The sequence below is a fragment of the Podarcis muralis genome, chromosome 7 (assembly GCF_964188315.1).
Source record: "Podarcis muralis chromosome 7, rPodMur119.hap1.1, whole genome shotgun sequence".
NCBI lineage: Eukaryota > Metazoa > Chordata > Lepidosauria > Squamata > Lacertidae > Podarcis > Podarcis muralis.
The window spans coordinates 84,916,949-84,940,134 of NC_135661.1; the positions used below are offsets into that span (position 1 = coordinate 84,916,949).

At 47.2% G+C, this 23,186-nt stretch overlaps 1 protein-coding gene across 1 annotated transcript in view; it reads left to right on the plus strand.

Annotated features, from left to right (window-relative positions):
• Nucleotides 1–1,460: 1,460 nt before the first annotated feature.
• LOC144328281 (uncharacterized) overlaps nt 1,461–23,186 on the plus strand; it is a 36,363-nt gene continuing 14,637 nt past the window's right edge. Inside the window, exons 1-4 of the mRNA XM_077930923.1 lie at nt 1,461–1,535; nt 19,511–19,561; nt 21,213–21,240; nt 22,510–22,540. Coding sequence (XP_077787049.1) covers nt 1,461–1,535; nt 19,511–19,561; nt 21,213–21,240; nt 22,510–22,540 — 185 coding nt within the window. The remainder of the gene's footprint in view (nt 1,536–19,510; nt 19,562–21,212; nt 21,241–22,509; nt 22,541–23,186) is intronic.

A 23,186-nucleotide genomic window follows, 5' to 3' on the forward strand; every position in this document is an offset into this window, starting at 1 on the left:
ACCTTGTTGCCTACCGCCAAAAATCAGAAGTACACAGCCTCTAGCAATGGAGCTTCCATTGGCCTTGATATTTTATCTTACGTATCAACTGCATTTACAATATAATAATAATAATAATTTTTATTTATACCTCACCTTCCCCAGCCAAAGCCAGGCTCAGGGCAGCTAACAAGCAATAATAAAAACAAATTGAATGAATACAACTTAAAAACAACATTAAAATACAACATTAAAATATTGAAACATTAAAATATTAAAATGTAGCCTCATCACAGGAGGAGAAAGGAAAAAGAAAGAGGGGGAGGGAATCAAATTGGCTCCAAGCCAAAGGCCAGGCGGAACAACTCTGTCTTACAGGCCCTGCGGAAAGAAATCAGTTCCTGCAGGTCCCTGGTCTCATGAGGCAGAGCATTCCACCAGGCCGGAGCCATCACTGAAAAGGCCCTGGCTCTGGTTGAGGCTAATCTGACTTCCTTAGGGCCCGGGACCACTAGGGTGTTGCTATTTATGGACCTTAAGGTCCTCTGTGGGGCATACTGGGTGAGGCGGTCCTGTAGGTACGAGGGCCCTAGGCCGTGAAGGGCTTTAAAGGTCAAAACCAGCACCTTAAATCTGACCCTGTACTCCACCGGGAGCCAGTGCAGCTTGAAAAGCACCGGGTGAATCTGCTCCCATGGCAGAGACCCCGTGAGGAGCCTCGCTGCAGCATTCTGCACCCACTGGAGTTTCTGGGTGAGCTTCAAGGGCAGCCCCATGTAGAGCGAATTACAGTAGTCAAGTAGTGGTAGCCAAGGATGAACGTACTTTTTGTAAGATATATCTCCCAGACAGCAGAAGGATATAGAGCAGGCATCCCCAAACTCGGCCCTCCAGTTGTGTGGGGACTACAGTTCCCATCATCCCTGACCACTGGTCCTGTTAGCTAGGGATGATGGGAGTTGTAGTCCCAAAACAGCTGGAGGGCCAAGTTTGGGGAAGCCTGATATATAGCCTTAAAACACAAACAAACCTGGGGTGTGTCACATTTTAGTAGGCTGTTTCACTTTGGCAGTCTAACGGATTCATAGATTAAATGTCAATACCGTATTTTTTGCTCTATAAGACTCACTTTTTCCCTCCTAAAAAGGGGAAATGTGTGTGTGTCTTATGGAGCGAATGCAGGCTGCGCAGCTATCCCAGAAGCCAGAACAGCAAGAGGGATTGCTGCTTTCACTGCGCAGCGATCCCTCTTGCTGTTCTGGCTTCTGAGATTCAGAATATATTTTTTCTTGTTTTCCTCCTCCAAAAACTAGGTGCGTCTTGTGGTCTGGTGCGTCTTATAGAGTGAAAAATACGGTATTTGTAGCTGCATAGCTTTCCACTTGCTTTTGGACTGTATCCAAGGATGAAATTGTGGTCCGGCCTTTTTGCATTTCGCCACCAACCCAGTCCCCTCTGCTGTAAGCCGGTGACTTGGACCCATGCTCCAGATGTTCTTGGTGCCGTCAATGTGCTCCCACCAGTGTTTTGTCGGTGCCACGCGGGTCCAGGTTCTGGTAAGTCCTGCCACAGACGAAGCAGCGCCCCCTCCCGCTTTTCTCACCGGGCGGGGGAACGAGGTCGTACCAGGCCTCCGTCAGAAGAGGCTCGGAGACAGAATTGGACATGACAAACCCCATCGAGGGAGAAGATGCTGTAGTGTCAGGAACCAGCCGGAGCCCCTGAATTATTCACTAAGGTGTCCCCGGAGAGGACGGTACGTGCGAGGGGGTGAGTCGGGGAACTCGCTCCAGCCAGAACAGGAGGAGGCAGTAGCAGAAGAACATCAACAGAGTCCTGCTGGATCCGACCAAAGGCCCATCTAGTCCTGTTTTCACATGGCCAAAACAGATGTCTGCAGGGTACCACTCTTCCCTTGTGCTTTCCAGCAACTGGTACTCTCTGTTGCAATGGGACAGTATACCTGGCACCAAACCACAAGACGCACCTAGTTTTTGGAGGAGGAAAACAAGAAAAAAATAATCTGAATCTCAGAAGCCAGAACAACAAGAGGGATCGCTGCGCAGCAAAAGCAGCGAACCCTCTTGCTGTTCTGGCTTCTGGGATAGCTGATCAGCCTGCATTCGCTCCATAAGAGGCACACACATTTCCCCTTACTTTTTCGGAGGGAAAAAGTGAGTCTAATAGAGCAAAAAATACAGTAGCTTCCAGCTATTTGGGGAAGGTATATTTAAGCATCTTTTTAAATTCATTATAGATTAGTTCCTCAAAAAATTTCATTTTTTCACATGCCCACCACATATGGAAAAAACCTCCATCCTTTTCTGTGCATTTCCAACAGATTTTACTACTCATCCTATACATTTTTGCTACTTTGACACGGACAGCGTACCTGGCTGTTAACCAGAAGGGTTGGTGGTTTGAGCCCACTCAGGGATGGCTGGGGGGTTGGACTAGATGACCCTCAGGGTACCTTCCAACTCTACATTTCTATGATTCCATGAGTGCAGCAGCAACACTGTCCCCACACCTGATTCCCAGGATGCCGGACGAGGTGGGCCTTTGGCCTCATCCTGCAGGGTCTTTTGCTTGTGTTCAGAGGAATACAGTCCCTGACATTGTGGGTGATACATAGTGACCCTGGCTTTTGATAATAATAATAATAATAATAATAATAATAATAATAATAATAATAATAATAATTTTATTATTTATACCCCACCCATCTGGCAGGGATTCCCCAGCCACTCTGGGCGGCTTCCAACACAATATTAAAATACAGTAACGCAGCAAACATTAAAAACTTCCCTGAAGAGGGTTGCCTTCCGATGTCTTCTAAAAGCCTGGTAGTTGTTGTTCTCTTTGACATCTGGTGGGAGGGTGTTCCACAGGGAAGGCGCCACTACTGAGAAGGCCCTCTGCCTGGTTCCCTGTAACTTGGCTTCTCACAGTGAGGGAACCGCCAGAAGGCCCTCGGTGCTGGACCTCAGTGTTCGGGTAGAACGATGGGGGTGGAGACGCTCCTTCAGGTATACTGGACCGAGGCCGTTTAGGGCTTTAAAGGTCAGCACCAACACTTTGAATTGTGCTTGGAAACGTACTTTAAGCCAATGTGGTCTCGCCGGCCGCTCCCAGTCACCAGTCTAGCCGCCGCATTCTGGATTACCGTATTTTTCGCCCCATAGGGCGCACCTAGTTTTTTTGTGGGGGGAAATAAAGGGGGGGAAATTATTTTTTCCCCAGGCACGGGGCTGGGGTGGGGGAAGCCCAAGCTTCCCCCGACCCCAGCCCCCAGAACAGGCTGCTCTCCGCAAGCCGTGGGAGCCCTCCCGCAGCTTGCGCAGAGCTACCCGAAGGCCGGGCGCGACTGCTCAGTGCGCCCAGGCTTCGGGATAGAGGCAGCTCTGCGCAAGCCATAGGAGCCTGGCAGGAACTCCCGCGGGCTCCCAAGGCTTGCGGACAGCTTCCTGAAGCCTGGAGAGCGAAAGCCTGCATTCGCCCCATAGGACACTCACACATTTCCCCTTCATTTTTGGAGGGGGAAAAGTGTGTCCTATAGGGCGAAAAATGCGGTAATAGCTGTTGAGTGATAGCTGTATTCTGCATTTGCTTGCCCAACGAATGCCATCCAGCTTCTTCCCACTCTGTTCACTTCCGCCCCATAGGGTTGCCAGGGAGATCACAGGGAGCGGCCCCTGGGAACGGAGGTTAATTGGGAGAGGGCGGCTAAGGAGGTCAGACACCACCACCCCAGGGTCTATGCTGTAACTTGCAGGCGGCTCCTGCCGGGCTGAACTCTGCAAGCTGCATGCATAGTTTTCTTCCTTAAAATAAAAACCAAGGCGCTTTCGCCCACCTGGTAAGTCGAGCCCTTCACTTGCCACCTGGCATGTCAAGGAACGTTAACAGAGGGTCTCTGAGCATATATGGAGTGCACCCTCCTTCCCCCAATACTAAATAGTCACCGCCCATCTCCAGATTCTGGAGCAACTCCTCCAAGTTTACGTCTTTCAGTCAAATGATTCCCAATATGCCCCCCCCCCCTTAAAAATAGACGCAAATAATGGTTATTTTTTTTGACCTCGTCTCACCCTGAGTAGCTTTGAAATCCATTAATGAAGCGGTAGCACCCTTCGAGACTTCTCATGTTCCCTTGTCCTAACTTCACATTCCCTGTCTGTGTGACAGCGGATATTGAATAATCCTTGGGGCAATTCCAGGCTCTCTCGCTATTTTTCTGGTGGGATTCAATCCCCTATGGGATCAAACCACAAATTTAGGTTGCACAATTACAGCCGATTGGGGGGTCTTGCACATCAAAACCCTCTTCCCCAAAAGATTGCAGACTTCTCATCTAATCTCTCTGCAAACAAACAATGATGCTCCTTAAATAGCCAAGATATCTAGGTAAAGGGTAAAGGGACCCCTGACCATTAGTTCCAGTCGTGGCCAACTCTGGGGTTGCGGCACTCATCTTGCTTTACTGGCCGAGGGAGCCGGCGTACAGCTTCCAGGTCATGTGGCCAGCATGACGAAGCCACTTCTGGCGAGCCAGAGCAGTGCACGGAAATGCCGTTTACCTTCCCGCCGGAGCGGTACCTATTTATCTACTTGCACTTTGACATGCTTTCAAACTGCTAGGTTGGCAGGAGCAGGGGCCGAGCAACGGGAGCTCACCCCGTCATGTGGATTCGAACCGCCAACCTTCTGATCGGCAAGCCCTAGGCTCTATGGGTTTAACCCACAGCGCCACCCGCGTCTAATCTCCTTGCAAACACCCTTAACAATCTATAGTTCCCAGGATTCTTTGGGAGGGGCGGGGAAAAGAAGCCATGACTGTTTAAAGTGGTACGATACTGCTTTAGACAGAGTGTGGATAGACCCATGTTATATTTGTGTTTTGTGTTAGTGAGGGGTAGCATTTATGTTTCCGGTCTCAAGTACCAAAACAGACTGGGTGGGACCTTTTTAATCGCACCCCAGAAGCAGGGTCAGGCTCTGTTGCCGAAACGCACAGGAAGATGTGGCATGGATTAGGCCTTCCTGGTGAAGCGCCCCAGAAAGCCTCTTCTCCCTCCCTCCCTCCCTCCCTCCCTCCCTCCCTCCCTCCCTCCATCTCTCTCCTTTTCTCACCTTCCTTCACATTCCAGCAGCCTTCTCCTCAAGGAGACTGGAGGGTTTTCATCTGGACCGCGTTGCCACGGCAACGGGATGCAGGCCGGGCTTAGGGGAGGCGGATGGATTTGGACAGGAAAGGGGAGAGGGAAACGAGGAAGGGCCTCCAAGCCGCAGCTGTGCCATTTTATTTCAAGGCTGCTTAGGACGAGACAATATCAAAACAGGAGGAGGGGTGCAGCACCTCGCCCACCCTCCGCCCCCCATCGCCTGCCCCACAGCCATCTCCCTGGCAAGGGCTGCAGTCATATAGTCCTTCTCTGCCTAACCCTCTTTCAAAGCCATCCAGGTTCACGGCCATCGCTCAAGTTGTCTAACTGTCTTTTGAAGCTGTCAATGATTCTTGTGGGAGGGAGTTCCACAGTCTAACTAGGTGCTGCCTGGGAAAAGTTTCATCTGTCCTGAAACTTCCAGTGTTCAGCTTCATTGAATGTCCACACATTCTAGTGTTATAAAAGAGGGAGAGAAACTTTCCTCTATCCTCTTTTTCCAAGTCATCATCATCATCATCATCATCATCATCATCATGTTTTCAGGGGACAGGGGGCGGGCGGGTGTGGAGGACTCCCTGGTCCTGAATGGGGTAACTGTGCCCCTGAAGGACCAGGTGCGCAGCCTGGGAGTCATTCTGGACTCACAGCTGTCCATGGAGGCGCAGGTTCATTCTGTGTCCAGGGCAGCTGTCTACCAGCTCCATCTGGTATGCAGGCTGAGACCCTCCCTGCCCACAGACTGTCTCACCAGAGTGGTGCATGCTCTAGTTATCTCCCGCTTGGACTACTGCAATGCGCTCTATGTGGGGCTGCCTTTGAAGGTGACCCAGAAACTACAACTAATCCAGAATGCGGCAGCTAGACTGGTGACTGGGAGCAGCCGCCGAGACCACATAACACCAATCTTGAAAGACCTACACTGGCTCCCAGTACATTTCCGAGCACAATTCAAAGTGTTGGTGCTGACCTTGAAAGCCCTAAATGGCCTCAAAGGCCCAGTATACCTGAAGGAGCGTCTCCACCCCCATCGTTCTGCCCGGACGCTGAGGTCCAACTCTAAGGGCCTTCTGGCAGTTCCCTCCCTGCGAGAAGCCAAGTTACAGGGAACCAGGCAGAGGGCCTTCTCGGTAGTGGCACCCGCCCTGTGGAACGCCCTCCTGTCAGATGTCAGAGAGAACAACAACAACCAGACTTTTAGACGACATCTGAAGGCAGCTCTGTTTAGGGAAGCTTTTAATGTTTGATGCATTATTCTATTTTAATATTGTGTTGGATGCTGCCCAGAGTGGCTGGGGAAACCCAGCCAGATGGGCGGGGTATAAATAATAAATTATTATTATTATTATTATTATTATTATTATTATTATTATTATTATTATTATTATCAGTATACCCCACCTATCTGGCTTCTGTTACATCTCCGCTTATCGTCTTGCCCCTTGCTTGCCTTTTCTCTAAACTAAAAGGTCCCAAATGCTTCAACCATTCCTCATAGGGTCACCCCTCCACCTGCTTGATTCTTTCAGTGGCCCTTTTCTGAACCTTTTCCAACTCTGGGATATCCTTTTTGAGGCAAGTCAACCAGGACTAATAACAACAACAACAACAACAACAACAACAACAACAACAACAACATCAAAATTATTTATATCCTGCCCTCCCCAGCCGAAGCTGGGCTCAGAGTGGCTAACAACAGTAAAATGATAAAACATTCTAAAATCTTTTCATTATAAAATTAATTCCAATCAAATTAATGGCAACCATTGGGCTAGAGTTCTGTGAGGATTACCGAAGGAGGAGGTCAGACTGTGCCCTGGCCAAAGGCCTGGTGGAACAGCTCTGTCTTGCAGGCCCTGTGGAAAGAGGGCCTGCAGGGCCCTTGTCTCTTGTGACAGAGCGTTCCACCAGATCGGGGCCAATGCTGAAAAAGCCCTGACTCTGGTTGAGGCCAGTCTAACCTCTCTGTGGCCTGGGACCTCCAAGATGTTTTTGTTTGAAGACCGTAAGTTTCTCTGTGGGACATACCAGGAGAGGCGGTCCCGTAGGTACGAGGGACCTAGGCCAATGTGATGTGCATGGTATTCCAAATACAGTCACGCCATAGATTTGTAAAATGACATTAGGATCTTGGGCAATTTGTTTTTTTGAATCCCTTTCCTAACGCATAGTGCATCCTCTCCCCAAGGTCCTCCTCTGAAATGGCCCGTTGAGATGGAAAGGGAGATATAGCTGAATGATAGGAATCTTGCAAACGATTTTAAGTTTCTTCCCTGCAAATCAATATGGCTGGGGCTGATGGGAGTTGTAGTCCACAGCCCTGAGATGTGCAGATGAAGGGCGGACTACAAATTCAATAAAAAACAAAACACATGGAGGGTGTCAGGTTGGCAAATTTGACCTAGCTTGTATAGTGAGGCTAGCCTTTTTTAAGCCTCTTATTCTCCGTAACTCAAATCTTCTTAGATTTCTGGGAATCTCCCTCCTGAGCTAAATGCTAGGATTCTCTCTCCTCCTCCGAAATATGAACTTAACGGGCGCAGTCTTATTTTAATTCAAAATCTGAAAGAGAACGGGCATATGGATATGCTACAAAGCACATTTATCAGCCGTTCCTAAAACGATCTCCTATTCCACCCCCTCCGCCCCAGTTCCGGCCCCGGAAGATAAGACTTAAAAACGGAAGGTTTACATGATTTCGGGATTATTTAAAGACCAGCTGTAGGTGTCTGTTTTTGCAAGGAGCATATGAAGAAGAGAAGGGCGTAGAGATGATGTCTGAACAAAATTCTGCCCAAATTTCTTCTTCCCAACCGCCCCACACTAACCCAACCCGCTAAGCTAAAGGACTTTGGTGCTCTCTAGTGGCGCTTTGAGAAAACGGCACAGCAAGGAAAAGTTGGCATCTGCGACTGTGTTTTAGTCTCACCTGACAATTGGGAGTCTCTCTGATGGTACCCGGAGGGTAGGCTGGTTGCCTAGCAACGGCAACACGAATTGCTCATCACCTGCTGGGCCAGGTTGCAAATGCCGGGTGATGCGATGTAGCTTCAGAGCTGGGGCTCCGTTAAGGAGCTAGGGTTGCCAGCTTCTTTTTCTGACACAGCTCCTCTGCTTTTCACCCTGACCTACCCTGCGAAAAGCGTTGTCGATGGGCTTCGGTGATTTGAGCTTCTGCTCACGATTGTTTTGCAGAGGACGTTCCTGTTCATCTTTCGGAGTGGAAGGCCTGGAGGTCTCCCCAAAGACCTGCCCTGGCTGGGGAAAGACTGCGGCTCAGCGACAGAGCACCTGCCTTGCGTGCAAAAGGTCCCGAGTTTGAATCCTGCCAGTGGCTCCTGGTGTTGTTGTTGTTTAGTCGTTTAGTCGTGTCCGACTCTTCATGACCCCCTGGACCAGAGCACGCCAGGCACTCCTGTCCTCCACTGCCTCCCACAGTTTGGTCAAACTCATGCTGGTAGCTTCGAGAACACTGTCCAACCATCTCGTCCTCTGTCATCCCCTTCTCCTTGTGCCCTCCATCTTTCCCAACATCAGGGTCTTTTCCAGGGAGTCTTCTCATGAGGTGGCCAAAGTATTGGAGCCTCAGCTTCACGATCTGTCCTTCCAGTGAGCACCCAGGGCCGATTTCCTTCAGAATGGATAGGTTGGATCTTCTTGCAGTCCATGGGACTCTCAAGAGTCTCCTCCAGCACCAGAATTCAAAAGCATCAATTCTTGGGAGATCAGCCTTCTTTATGGTCCAGCTCTCACTTCCATACATCACTACTGGGAAAACCATAGCTTTAACTATACGGACCTTTGCTGGCAAGGTGATGTCTCTGCTTTTTAAGATGCTGTCTAGGTTTGTCATTGCTTTTCTCCCAAGAAGCAGGCGTCTTTTAATTTCGTGGCTGCTGTCACCATCTGCAGTGATCGTGGAGCCCAAGAAAGTAAAATCTCTCACTGCCTCCATTTCTTCCCCTTCTATTTGTCAGGAGGTGATGGGCCCAGTGGCCATGATCTTCGTTTTTTTTAATTTGAGTTTCAGACCATATTTTGCGCTCTCCTCTTTCACCCTCAATAAAAGGTTCTTTAATTCCTCCTCACTTTCTGCCATCAAGGTTGTGTCATCTGCATATCTGAGGTTGTTGATATTTCTTCCAGCGATCTTAATTCCGGCTTGGGATTCATCCAGCCCAGCCTTTCGCATGATGAATTCTGCATATAAGTTAAATAAGCAGGGAGGCAATATTGTCGTACTCCTTTCCCAATTTTGAACCAATCAGTTGTTCCATATCCAGTTCTAACTGTAGCTTCTTGTCCCACATAGAGATTTCTCAGGAGACAGATGAGGTGATCAGGCACTCCCATTTCTTGAAGAACTTGCCATAGTTTGCTACGGATATCCTGTCTGAAGCCCTGGAGAGCCACTGCCAGTCAGTGTTGACAAGACTGAACTAGATGGCCAGTGGCCTGACTTGCTGTGTTACACACACCATAGGTACAAAGTGCACACGACGTCCCTCTGAGAATTCTGGGAACTGTAGTTTTACGCGTGCTGAGAATTGTAACTCTGCGAGGGGTAAACTATGGTGCCTGGGATTCTTTGGGGGCAGGCCCTGCACTTTAAATGTGAGCTGTATAAAGCACATTTAAAACACACAATTTCCCCCAAAGAACCCTGGGAAACATAGTTTAAGAGCGCTGGGAATTGTAAGCCAGTGAGGGGTAAACTACAGTTCCCAATATTCGTTTGGTATACTGATGAGCTTTAAATATCTTTCTTAAAGGTAAAGGGACCCCTGACCATCAGGTCCGGTCGTGGCCAACTCTGGGGTTGCAGCGCTTATCTCGCTTTATTGGCGTACAGCTTCCGGGTCATGTGGCCAGCATGACTAAGCCACTTCTGGCGAACCAGAGCAGCACATGGAAACGCCGTTTACCTTCCCGCCGGAGCGGTACCTATTTATCTACTTGCACTGGTGTGCTTTCGAACTGCTAGGTTGGCAGGAGCAGGGACCGAGCAACAGGAGCTCATCCCGTCAAGGGGATTCGAACCGCTGATCTTCTGATCGGCAAGTCCTAGGCTCTGTGGTTTAACCCACAGCGCCACCCACATCCTTCAAATACCTTCCTTATGTTCCTATAATTGCATCATTGGTTGTGAGGGGGTGGGAAAGGAATATCCACCCCCATCCCCAATATATGGAGTTCTGAACTTCTTGGAGGAATATTACATTGACTTTCTGGCCTTCCTACAAGACGCTCAGAGCAGTTGACCTAATTATCCCCTGCTTTTAACCTCACAACCAGAGCCTTGTGTGACTGGCTCAGAGCCAGCTTCCTGGCTTTGTGGGAATTCGAGCCTCTGTCTCCTCAGTCTTGGCCCAACAAACTAGGCTGCCCTGGTTTTGAACAAATCCACACTTTTTCAGGAAACCGAGAGCTTTTCTGAGCATGCGTTGACTGCCTCTTTATCTCCACGGAGCCTCTCAGCGGCAGAAAAAGCTGGCTTCCTAGACACTTATAGGGTGCGGCTTGCAAACCTGAGTCCCAGTAATTCAGACTCAGTTTGGAAAATGAGAACACAAAACCTCCAAGTGTCCCTATTTTCCAGGGACAGTCCCGGATTTACAGAAGCCGTCCCGGTTTCTGATTTGATCCCAGAATGTCCTGCTAAAGAGAAAAGTAACTGTTAAGTTGTGGGTGAACATATCAGATGACACAGCAATTCTTCAAACAGCTCTTGTTTATTCACAGGTCAGAACAGAACTGAACTGAAGTGTTCAGCCAGCCTGCTTATATAGAGCTCCACTACAACGCAACAGTAACAACTTTCTGTAACTAGCCAATCACTGAACATCACTTCCAATTCCTTATTTGCATATGTGGACCTGAGTGAAAACTATCTACAGTATCCCCCTGCTGGCCCAGGGTGAGAACTTCAGTACATAACAGTAACTATACAACCTTTAGAAGACATCTGAAGGCAGCCCTATATAGGGACGTTTTTAATGTTTAATGTTTATGTTTTTATATATGTTGGAAGCCACTCAGAGTGGCTGGGGCAACCCAGTGAGATGGCTGGGGTATAAATAATAAAATTCTTGTTAATATTATGGTTATGGAATAGGATTTTCATTGGGGAAACATTGGAAGCTGTGAGAACGGCTAAGTCCAAGTTGGATTCAGAGCTCCTCTTTTTCCCCTTCATCATTTCAATACTCCTCCTTCCTTCTCCCTTTCCCATGACAGGGTCTCACCCTCCATCTACTGTGCCTGGGACCCCACACCCAAATCCTATACATCTCTCCCCCCGCTGCCCCATTCCTATGGCTACGAGCGTCAGCCACACCGCAGGCCATAGCGGTTGCCATGGTGATGGAGGTTGTGGCATCTTTCTGGCCTAGGCAAACAAGGCCTCTGCCCTCTCCTGGCCTTTTCCCTATCTCCTTCCCCACTCCGTTGTTAGACAGGGAGACGGATGGGGAACCAGGGGGCGAATAATTTGGGGCGGAAGGGGTTAGCTGACTGCAAGGATTCAGGACAGGCAAAAGTCTTGAGGCAGGTTTTCGGCAGCAAGAATACTATTGGCACAAAAACGGAAGCAAGAAGAATTACCGAAGGAAGAAGAATGGCAAATGAAATTAATGGACTATGCAGAATTGGATAAACTAACAGGGAGGATTCAAAACCTGCGGGACCAGAGATTCATAGAAGACTGGAGTGAATATTTGAACTATTAGAAAAGCAATTGTAACGAACAGATGACGCTAGTAGGACTGCGAGAAGTTCTGTAAGGAGGATTATATGAAATGTTGCAAGGAAGACTATGAAGAGAATTATTAGATAATGATAATTAAAAGTAATAGAGAAATGGAGAAATGCAGAATAAGTGATAAAGAATGGAAAATCTTCAGAGGTTGTTGACGGAAGTCTAAAACATTGTATAAGATAAGAAGTTGTGTTAAATGGCTGTTGGAAATGATATGTTAAAAAATTAATAAAAGTGTGTGTGTGTATATATATATACTTGAGGCAGGTTTTGAAACCATTCCCAAATTCGAAACCTAGTGTATCGCTAAAATATATTTTGAAATATACGTGAACCTGGGTGAATGCCAGCAATGACGCAATTGCGGGGGGAGAAATTGAGAAGGCTTTTAACCGGAATTTCTCAAGACGGGCATCTCAAGATTTATTGGCGAGGTCACCTCACCTCGAGGAAAAGGATGTCGTAGAGTTGGAAAAGGTACGAAAAAGGGAAACCAAAACGGTCCATACTTTTTTGAGGCTCTGCTGTGAGGAAAGATCCCAGCATTTGGGACTTTTTCACTGAGAGAAAAGGTGTGTAAGAGGCGATATGGTAAGAAATTTGTGAGATTGTGCTGGGCCCGGGGAAATTGGACAGAGAAAATGTTTTCTCCCTCTCTCGTAAGACCAGAACTCGTGAGCAACCCAGCGAAGGTGAGTGTCGGAAGATTCGGGGCAGATAAAAGAAAGCACATTTTCATGGAGTTAAACTGCGGAACTCCCTCCCACAAGAAAAAGCAGTCGCTACCAACTTCGAAAAAGAATCAGACTGATCCATGGAGGATGGATGTCAACAATGGAGGATAAGCCCATCCATATCTTTTTTTTCTTCAAATGCTTTTTATTGAGATTTAAGAACACCAACACCAGCCAACAAAAACATCAAGTCTTATTACATATTACATATATCCTACTTTATGCTCCATAGAGCCGTTGACTTCCGTCCTTCCCTTCCGCAAGTTTTCTTATTCCAATCTATAATTCACAGTTTCATTGGTTAAAAATTACTCCGTGACATAAGATTTAATTCAATCCTGCCAACGTTTTCATATTTCTACAGTTCTCACTTATATAAACCATAAATTTACTCCATTCTTTTTGGTACTTCGTCTCCTCCTGATTGCGAATTCTGTATGTCAATTTTGCCATTTCAGCGTATTCGACCAGCTTTATCTACCATTCCCTTACAGTCGGAATCTCCTGTAACTACCACTTTTGGCCCATCAAAACTCTAGCTGCTGTTGTTGCATACAGATATAATCTTTGGTCTGTCTTCTTAATATCTTCTCCCACCAAACCTAACAGAAATTCTTCCAGCTTTTTTGGAAAAGTATATTTAAACATCTTTTTTAGCTCATTATAGATCGATTCCCAAAACTCTTTTTTGTTGTTCATAGAATCATAGAATCATAGAATCATAGAGTTGGAAGAGACCACAAGGGCCATCGAGTCCAACCCCCTGCCAAGCAGGAAACACCATCAGAGCACTCCTGACATATGGTTGTCAAGCCTCTGCTTAAAGACCTCCAAAGAAGGAGACTCCACCACACTCCTTGGCAGCAAATTCCACTGTCGAACAGCTCTTACTGTCAGGAAGTTCTTCCTAATGTTTAGGTGGAATCTTCTTTCTTGTAGTTTGGATCCATTGCTCCGTGTCCGCTTCTCTGGAGCAGCAGAAAACAGCCTTTCTCCCTCCTCTATGTGACATCCTTTTATATATTTGAACATGGCTATCATATCACCCCTTAACCTCCTCTTCTCCAGGCTAAACATGCCCAGCTCCCTTAGCCGTTCCTCATAAGGCATCATTTCCAGGCCTTTGACCATTTTGGTTGCCCTCCTCTGGACACGTTCCAGTTTGTCAGTGTCCTTCTTGAACTGTGGTGCCCAGAACTGGACACAGTACTCCAGGTGAGGTCTGACCAGAGCAGAATACAGTGGCACTATTACTTCCCTTGATCTAGATGCTATACTCCTATTGATGAGGCCCAGAATTGCATTGGCTTTTTTAGCTGCCGCGTCACACTGTTGGCTCATGTCAAGTTTGTGGTCAACCAAGACTCCTAGATCCTTTTCACATGTACTGCTCTCAAGCCAGGTGTCACCCATCTTGTATTTGTGCCTCTCATTTTTTTTGCCCAAGTGCAATACTTTACATTTCTCCCTGTTAAAATTCATCTTGTTTGTTTTGGCCCAGTTCTCTAATCTGTCAAGGTCGTTTTGAAGTGTGATCCTGTCCTCTGGGGTGTTAGCCACCCCTCCCAGTTTGGTGTCATCTGCAAATTTGATCAGGATGCCCTTGAGTCCATCATCCAAGTCGTTGATAAAGATGTTGAATAAGACCGGGCCCAGGACAGAACCCTGTGGCACCCCACTAGTCACTCTTCTCCAGGATGAAGAGGAACCATTGATGAGCACCCTTTGGGTTCGGTCAGTCAGCCAGTTACAAATCCACTGAGTGGTAGCATAGTCAAGACTGCATTTTACCAGCTTCTTTACAAGAATATCATGGGGCACCTTGTCAAATGCCTTGCTGAAATCAAGGTAGACTACATCCACTGCGTTCCCTTCATCTACCAGGCTTGTAATTCTGTCAAAAAACGAGATCAGGTTAGTCTGACATGACTTATTTTTCAGAAATCCATGCTGACTATTGGTGATCACAGCATTCCTTTCTAGGTGCTCACAGACTGTTTGCTTAATGATCTGCTCCAGAATCTTCCCTGGTATTGATGTCAGACTGACTGGGCGGTAATTATTTGGGTCCTCTCTTTTCCCCTTTTTGAAAATAGGGACAACATTTGCCCTCCTCCAGTCTGCCGGGACTTCGCCTGTTCTCCAGGAATTCTCAAAGATGACTGCCAGTGGTTCTGAAATCACATCTGCCAGTTCTTTTAATACTCTTGGATGCAGTTCATCTGGCCCTGGAGACTTGAATACATCTAGACTAGCCAAGTATTCTTGTACTATCTCCTTAGTTATTCTGGGCTGTGTTTCCTCTGCTGAATCATTTGCTCCAAATTCTTCAGGTCGGGCATTGTTTTCTTTATCGGAGAAGACTGAGGCAAAGAAGGCATTGAGGAGTTCAGCCCTTTCTGTGTCCCCTGTTTGCATTTCACCATCTTCTCCTCTGAGTGACCCCACGGTTTCTTTGTTCTTCCTTTTGCTACGAACATACCCATAAAAGCCTTTTTTGTTGCTTTTAACCTCTCTAGCAAGCCTGAGTTCATTTTGTGCTTTAGCTTTTCTGACTTTGTGTCTACACGTGCTGGCTATTTGTTTGAATTCCTCTTTGGTGGTTTCCCCCCTTTTCCATTTTTTGTACACATCCTTTTTTAATCTTAACTCAGTTAAAAGTTCTTTAGATAGCCACCCTGGCTTCTTTAGGCACCTTCCATGTTTCCGTCTCATTGGTATTGCCTGAAGTTGTGCTTTTACTATCTCCCTCTTAACAAACTCCCAGCCATCTTGAACTCCCTTTCCTTTTAGTATTACTGTCCATGGGATCTCACCCAGCACTTCCCTAAGCTTTATGAAGTCGGCTTTCTTAAAGTCGAGAAATTGAGTCCTAGTATGCTTGGCTGCTCCTTTCCGCTGTATAGTAAACTTCAGAAGAGCATGATCACTCGCGCCTAATGATCCTTCCACTTCTACCCCACTAACCAGGTCATCAACATTGGTTAGGACCAGATCTAAAATGGCTGTTCCTCTTGTTGCTTCTCCCACTTTCTGGACAATGAAGTTGTCTGCAAGGGCAGTGAGGAATCTGTTTGACCTTATGCTCTTGGCTGAGTTTGACATCCAACAAATATCCGGGTAATTGAAGTCCCCCATTACTACTATCTCCCTTCCTTTTGCATGCTTGGCCATCTGTTCCAGGAAGGCATCATCTATGTCCTCCGTTTGGCTTGGGGATCTATAGTAAACTCCCACAATGAGGTCACTGTTATTCTTCTCTCCCTTAATTTTGACCCAAATGCTCTCACTTTGGCTTTGAGGTTCTAAATCTTGGATCTCTTCACAGGTATACACATCCCTGACATATAACGCCACTCCTCCTCCTTTCTTGTCTGGTCTGTTTCTTTGAAATAGATTGTATCCCTCCATTATTACATTCCAATCGTGGGATTTATCCCACCAGGTTTCAGTGATTCCTATTATGTCATATTTAGTTTGCTGTACCAGGAGCTCAAGCTCATCTTGTTTATTTCCCATGCTTTGGGCATTAGTGTACAGACATTGAAGTCCATTAATCATTCCCCCGTGTCTCTTATTTAAGGATTTTCTCCTCCCACCACTAGGTCTGCATGCTCTTTGCTCCATTCGGTCAATGACATTTGGATGATCATCTTCATCAATTGATAGACTCCTACCTTCAGGAGCACTGTCTCCCTCCCCCACATTAGTCAGTTTAAAGCCCTCCTGATGAGGTTTCTGAGATTTTTTGCAAAAACATTCCTCCCAACCGTTGTGAGGTGCAGCCCATCGCTTGCCAGAAGTCCATCTTCAAGAAACTGCATTCCGTGATCTAAGAATCCAAACCGTTCCTGTTTGCACCATTTGCGAAGCCAGTTTGTTGTTGTTACATGACCACCACATGTGGTAAAAATCGCCGTCCTTTTCCTTGCGGGAAAAGCCCATCCATATCAATGTTCCCCTGGCACTAGAAAGGTTTCCTTCCCTCTGGTTTAGCAGGCAAGTGCCAAAACATTCAGTCGTGCACCTAAGGGGAACAGAGACCATCGGTCCTTCTCGTCCCCTGCCTCTGAAGGTACCCAAAAGGCAGGTCCCTGTAGGGTGTTATATTTATTTGTCAAAAATAAACCCTCAAGTCTCCTATGACATCACGGGCACCGTCACAAGGCAAGATGGAGGGGCACTGGGTGCTGAGGGCAACAGGCACCCGCTTAGTGAGGAACTCCCAAGACCAGCCCAGATTGCTGCTACAAGTTGTGAGGAGAAAAACTGGGCCGTCTTATGGGACCGTGGCATCCTTTGCCCTTTGCTCACGGTGCTTTCTGCATGTAGCTGCCCAACATGGCGGAGCGAGGGAGAAGGCTTCTTTTACTGGAACAGAGGAATCAGAACCTGGTGAGCATCCTTCGGAGTAATAATAATAATAATAATAATAATAATGTTGTTGTTTAGTCGTTTAGTTGTTTCCGACTCTTTGTGACCCCATGGACCAGAGCACGCCAGGCACTCCCGTCTTCCACTGCCTCCCGCAGTTTGGTCAAACTCATGCTGGTAGCTTCGAGAACCCTGTCCCACCATCTCGTCCTCTGTCTTCCCCTTCTCCTTGTGCCCTCCATCTTTCCCAACATCAGGGTCTTTTCCAGGGAGTCTTCTCTTCTCATGAGGTGGCCAAAGTCTTGGAGCCTCAGCTTCAGGATCTGTCCTTCCAGTGAGCACTCAGGGCTGATTTCCTTCAGAATGGAGAGGTTTGGTCTTCTTGCAGTCCATGGGACTCTCAAGAGTCTCCTCCAGCACCAGAATTCAAAAGCATCCATTCTTCGGCGATCAGCCTTCTTGATAGTCCAGCTCTCACTTCCATACATCACTACTGGGAAAACCATGGCTTTAACTATACGGACCTTTGTTGGCAAGGTGATGTCTCTGCTTTTTAAGATGCTGAATAATAATAATAATAATAATAATAATAATAATAATCTATTATTTGTACGCCGCCCATCTGGCTGGGTTTCCCCAGCCACTCTCGGCGGCTTCCAACAAAGATAAAAAATGCATTAAAATGTCACACATTAAAAACTTCCCTGAACAGGGCTGCCTTCAGATGTCTTCAAAATGTTACGTAGTTGTTTATCTCCTTGACATTTGGTGGGAGGGCATTCCACAGGGCAGGTGCCACCACCGAGAAGGCCCTCTGCCTGGTTCCCTGTAGCTTTGCTTCTCGCAATGAGGGAACCGCCAGAAGGCCCTCGGCGCTGGACCTCAGCGTCTGGGCAGAACAATGGGGGTGGAGATGCTCCTTCAGGCTTCTAAGGCTTCGAAGGCCTCGTTGGGTGTCCTTTTTAATGTGCAATTGGGGTGATTTGTGATGATCACAAGAACGTAACGTTGCACGCCACCCCAGTCTCTGAGCGGTGAGATATCTCCAGGGGTTTCAACACTCACCCACCTTGGAAGAATGGCAGATGAAGGTGATAGACTATATGGGACTGGCGGAGATGACTGGCAGAATCCGAGACCAGGGAGAAGAGACGGCGGAAGAAGATTGGAAGAAATTTAAGGACTATCTCAGGAAACATTGCAAAATTAATGAATGTTAGAATGATGTTGGTTTAGAAATTAAGTGGTTTTCAGCTGTAATGATTAAGTAAAAAGAAAAGAAAGGTTAAAAATTAAATGAAAATCAAGGGAGAGGATTTGCTGAATCAATAATTAGAAACTGGAATACAGAAAGGGGAGGTATGAGGAGGTCGGGGAAGTAAGTTATAAGAAAATAAGGGATTGAAATTATACTTGTTTTTTGTTTGTGTTCTGTTTGTATTATTGTTTTTATTTTATATAATTTTTGAAACTTTAATAAATATCTTTTAAAAAAACAACAACACTCACCCAGAGTCCAGTTTCCTTGGAGGAAGGTCAGCGGAAACTGGGCGCCCTGAGGCTACAGGCTTTTATTTATTTACATTTTATTTTTATTCCTTTATATACAACCTAAGCATGAGAGGAGATATGATAGACATCTTCAATTATTATTATTATTATTAGTAGTAGTAGTAGTAGTAGTAGTTGTTGTTGTTGCCCAATACCCACAGGTCTCAGGGCAGTTCACAGGATAAAATCACAATATAAAAACACGAAATACATAGCCAAAATAAAAACAAGAACAACCCAATAGCAACGCGCCCCCCCCACTCAATTTTATGGAAGCAAAGACTGCTCCATATATGTTGTTCAGTGTCATCCATCAGATACAGGCAAATGCCAAGGGGTACCAATAGCCACATAAAGGTAAAGGGACCCCTGACCATTAGGTCCAGTCGTGACCAACTCTGGGGTTGCAGCGCTCATCTCGCTTTATTGGCCAAGGGAGCCGGCGTACAGCTTCCGGGTCATGTGGCCAGCATGACTAAGCCACTTCTGGAGAACCAGAGCAGCACACGGAAACGCCCTTTACCTTCCCGCCGGAGCGGTATCTATTTATCTACTTGCACTTTGACGTGCTTTCGAACTGCTAGGTTGGCAGGGGCAGGGACCGAGCAATGGGAGCTCACCCCGTCACAGGGATTCGAACTGCCAACCTTCTGATCGGCAAGTCCTAGGCTCTGTGGTTTAACCCACAGCGCCACCCGCGTCCCCCCCAATAGCCACATTCTGTCATATACAAAAGGATGCTAAATATGGACATCAGGTTTCAGCAAATGCTTGAGCATTCAAGGAATAATTGAGGGTATTCAAGGTCAGCTTTATCAGCTGAACGTTTTGGAGGGGAATCTGGAAACAAATTGATTACAGCAAAGAATCTATATATATTTGAGAAGGGTCTTATGGGATCTCATGTTTCCTCTCCTGTTCATTGTTTATTTTTTTCAATTTTCCCACAGATGGGAAAGATCAGATCCCTTCAGAAGGCCAACGCAAACTTGAGGCAAATGGTGAGCACCGTAAAACTGCTCAGAGGGATAAGGGGAGAGATAAGGGGTCTTAAGAGACGCGGGTGGCGCTGTGGGTTAAACCACAGAGCCTAGGACTTGCTGATCAGAAGGTCGGTGGTTCGAATCCCCGTGACGGGGTGAGCTCCTGTTGCTTGGTCCCTGCTCCTGCCAACCTAGCAGTTCGAAAGCACACCAGTGCAAGTAGATAAATAGGTACCACTCTGGCGGAAAGGAAAACGGCATTTCCGTGCGCTGCTCTGGTTCGCCAGAAGTGGCTCAGTCATGCTGGCCACATGACCCAGAAGCTGAACGCCGGCTCCCTCGGCCAGTAAAGCGAGATGAGTGCCACAACCCCAGAGTCGGCCACGACTGGACCTAATGGTCAGGGGTCCCTTTACCTTTAAGGGGCCTCTTGGTGTACCATGAGTGGCAGATCTATAGCTTAGCAGTGGAACATCTGCTTTGCAAGCAGAAGGTCACAGGTCTCATCCTGGCAGCATCTCTAGGCAAAGCTGGGAGAGAAGCCAGACTGTAACCCCAGAGATCTATAGACAATACAGTACCTCTGGTTACATACACTTCAGATTACAGACTCCGCTAACCCAGATATAGTACCTCAGGTTAAGAACGGTACGGTGGCAGCAGGAGGCCCCATTAGCTAAAGTGGTGCTTCAGGTTAAGAAGTTTCAGGTTAAGAACGGACCTCCGGAAGGAACCTGAGGTACCACTGTACTGAGCCAGGTGGAGCAACAGTCGGACTTGGTACAAGTCAGCTTATGGCAGAGACATTGCTTCCTGTCACTTTCTGTCACTGGGGCACATAGGAGCCACGTCCCAGGGGCCATAGGGTCTTCAGCCCCCAAAATAAAATACTTGAGGGGCCCTGGGGGGCGCAAAGTGGATGGGTAGCCCCATTAAAATGGTGTGTGTGCACTGCGTCATGTGATCGATTATATTCTGCGGAGCTTACCTGGGCCCCCACAATACTTCATTCAAGATGGCCATTCTGCTGGGGCAGCACCTCTTTGGTTGTTCCTGTTTGCAGCGGCCGCCGATACCATATAACACTGGTCCTGAAAGACCTACACTGGCTCCCAGTATATTTCCGAGCACAATTCAAAGTGTTGGTGCTGACCTTTAAAGCCCTAAACGGCCTCGGCCCAGTATACCTGAAGGAGCGTCTCCACCTCCATCGTTCAGCCCAAACACGGAGGTCCAGCTCCGAGGGTCTACTGGCGGTTGCCTCCCTGCGAGAAGTGAGGTTATAGGGGACAGGGTAGAGGGCCTTCTCGGTGGTGGCGCAAATAAGGAATGTTGCAGTTGACTGTAGCAATGGATTACATCCCACATTATCACTGTCTACCTTTCCACAGGGCCTGCAAGACAGAGCTGTTCCGCCTGGCCTTTGGTTTGGACTCAGTCTGACCCTTATGTTTCCCTCCCCTTATGGTTTTGATCTGTGGGCTACTTTTAAAATGAGGCTGCATTTTAAATTGCATTTTAACCTGTATTATACTGTAATTTTACTGGTGTTAACCACCCTGCCCCGGCTCTGGCCGGGGAGGGTGGGGTATAAACAAATTTATTATTATTATTATTATTATTATTATTATTATTATTAACCTAGTTCCTCTTCTCCTGACCTTTGCAGAACTCAAGGCTAAGGGAGGAAAATGAAGGTGAGACGTTTTGCTTCCCTGCAGGGCTGCAGTGGGAACAGAACAGGATGGGCAGGGAAGGGACCGACTTGTTTTGAGGACCAGACATGCGAAGACGCGTTGGTCCTGCCGTGGCGTCTTTCCCACAAACCCATGGAGAGGTTTGGTTCACCAGCTGAGTGGCCAGGTCCTCTCCCTTCTCATACGTCATCCAGGGCTGGACTTAACTTGAAGCTATTTGCTAGGATTCTCCCAACTCGGTTAATTCCAAGCTAGCTCTGAGTTTAGTGGGAAACATCCCGCCCACTGATGCTGTTGGACTCCAACTCCCATCAGCCCCTGGTCAAGGGAATGATGGGAGCTGTAGTCCAGCAATATCTGGAGAGCTGCTTGCTCCAGACAGATTCTGTCAGGTTCAGGTGACGGTCCTGTGTGAGTGTCTGGAGGCGGTTGGAGGATGGATGGCGGCTAACAGATTGAGGTTGAATCCTGACAAGACAGAAGTACTGTTTTTGGGGGACGGGGGGCGGGCGGGTGTGTAGGACTCCCTGGTCCTGAATGGGGTAACTGCGCCCCTGATGGACCAGTTCTGGACTCACAGCTGTCCAGGGCGGCTGTCTACCAGCTTCATCTGGTACACAGACTGAGACCCTCCCTGCCCGCAGACTGTCTTGCCAGAGTGGTGCACGCTCTAGTTATCTCACGCTTGGACTACTGCAATGCGCTCTACGTGGGGCTACCTTTGAAGGTGATCTGGAAACTGCAATTAATCCAGAATGCGGCAGCTAGACCGGTGACTGGGAGTGGCCGCCAGGACCACATAACACCGGTCCTGAAAGATCTGCATTGGCTCCCAGTACGTTTCCGAGCACGATTCAAAGTGCTGGTGCTGACCTTTAAAGCCCTAAACGGCCTCAAGGGCCCAGTATACCTGAAGGAGCGTCTCCACCCCCATTGTTCAGCCCTGACACTGAGATTCAGCGCCGAAGGCCTTCTGGCGGTTCCCTCATTGTGAGAAGTGAGGTTACAGGTAGTGGCGCCTGCGCTGTGTAACGCCCTCCCATCAGATGTCAAGGAAATAAGCAGCTATCTTCTCTTTAAAAGACATCTGAAGGCAGCCCTGTTTAGGGAAGTTTTTAATATTTAATGCTGCATTGTTTTTAACACTTGATTGGATTATTATTATTATTATTATTATTATTATTATTATTATTATTATTATTTAATAGTCACCAATCTTGTCTTAGGAGAATTTGCTTCTTCTCACTATATCGCCTTTCTCTCTTTCAGTTTTCAAGTCAACAGAAGAAATCTTACTTAGGTATTTCTGATTTATGTTTGCTTGTTTATTGAGGTGGGGCATTGTTATGTACTGAGTTGAATAGGATCCAAAATGCAGCAGTCTGATTGGTCCTAGAACAATAGGACCCAGAATGCAGCAGACTGATTGGTCCACAGGAGCCACCCAGTCCAGCTCCAGGTGGAAGTGAATCCACAACCTGATTGGCCTACAGGTGAACCCCGGAATTAGCCAATCACGTGGGGCCCATTGTGTAAATAATGTATATAAAGCAGACATTCTGGGGCAATTTCCATTCCTCCTCACCACTATGAGCTGAATAAAGAGCATGAAATCCACTCTCGGCTCCCGAGTATATTTCAGGCATCAACATAAAAACCACAATTTATATAATCAAAATAAAAACAACAACCCAACAAAAGATGCATATATTTAAAAATTCAAACTTATATGCTCTACAAATGCACTTTAAGGGTGGGGAACCATACATATGTTTATTGAAAATATGAATATATTGCTTTTCTAGTCAAAAGATTGAAAGCGGTTAGGGATGAACTTTCAAGCGACAGTGTTAATCCTAAATGTGTCTGCTGCTCTTTTGCCGTCTGTAAGCAGGTCAAGGAAAACAGCACCTACCCATTAAAAGCCTTGGATAATTCTTTTAAAA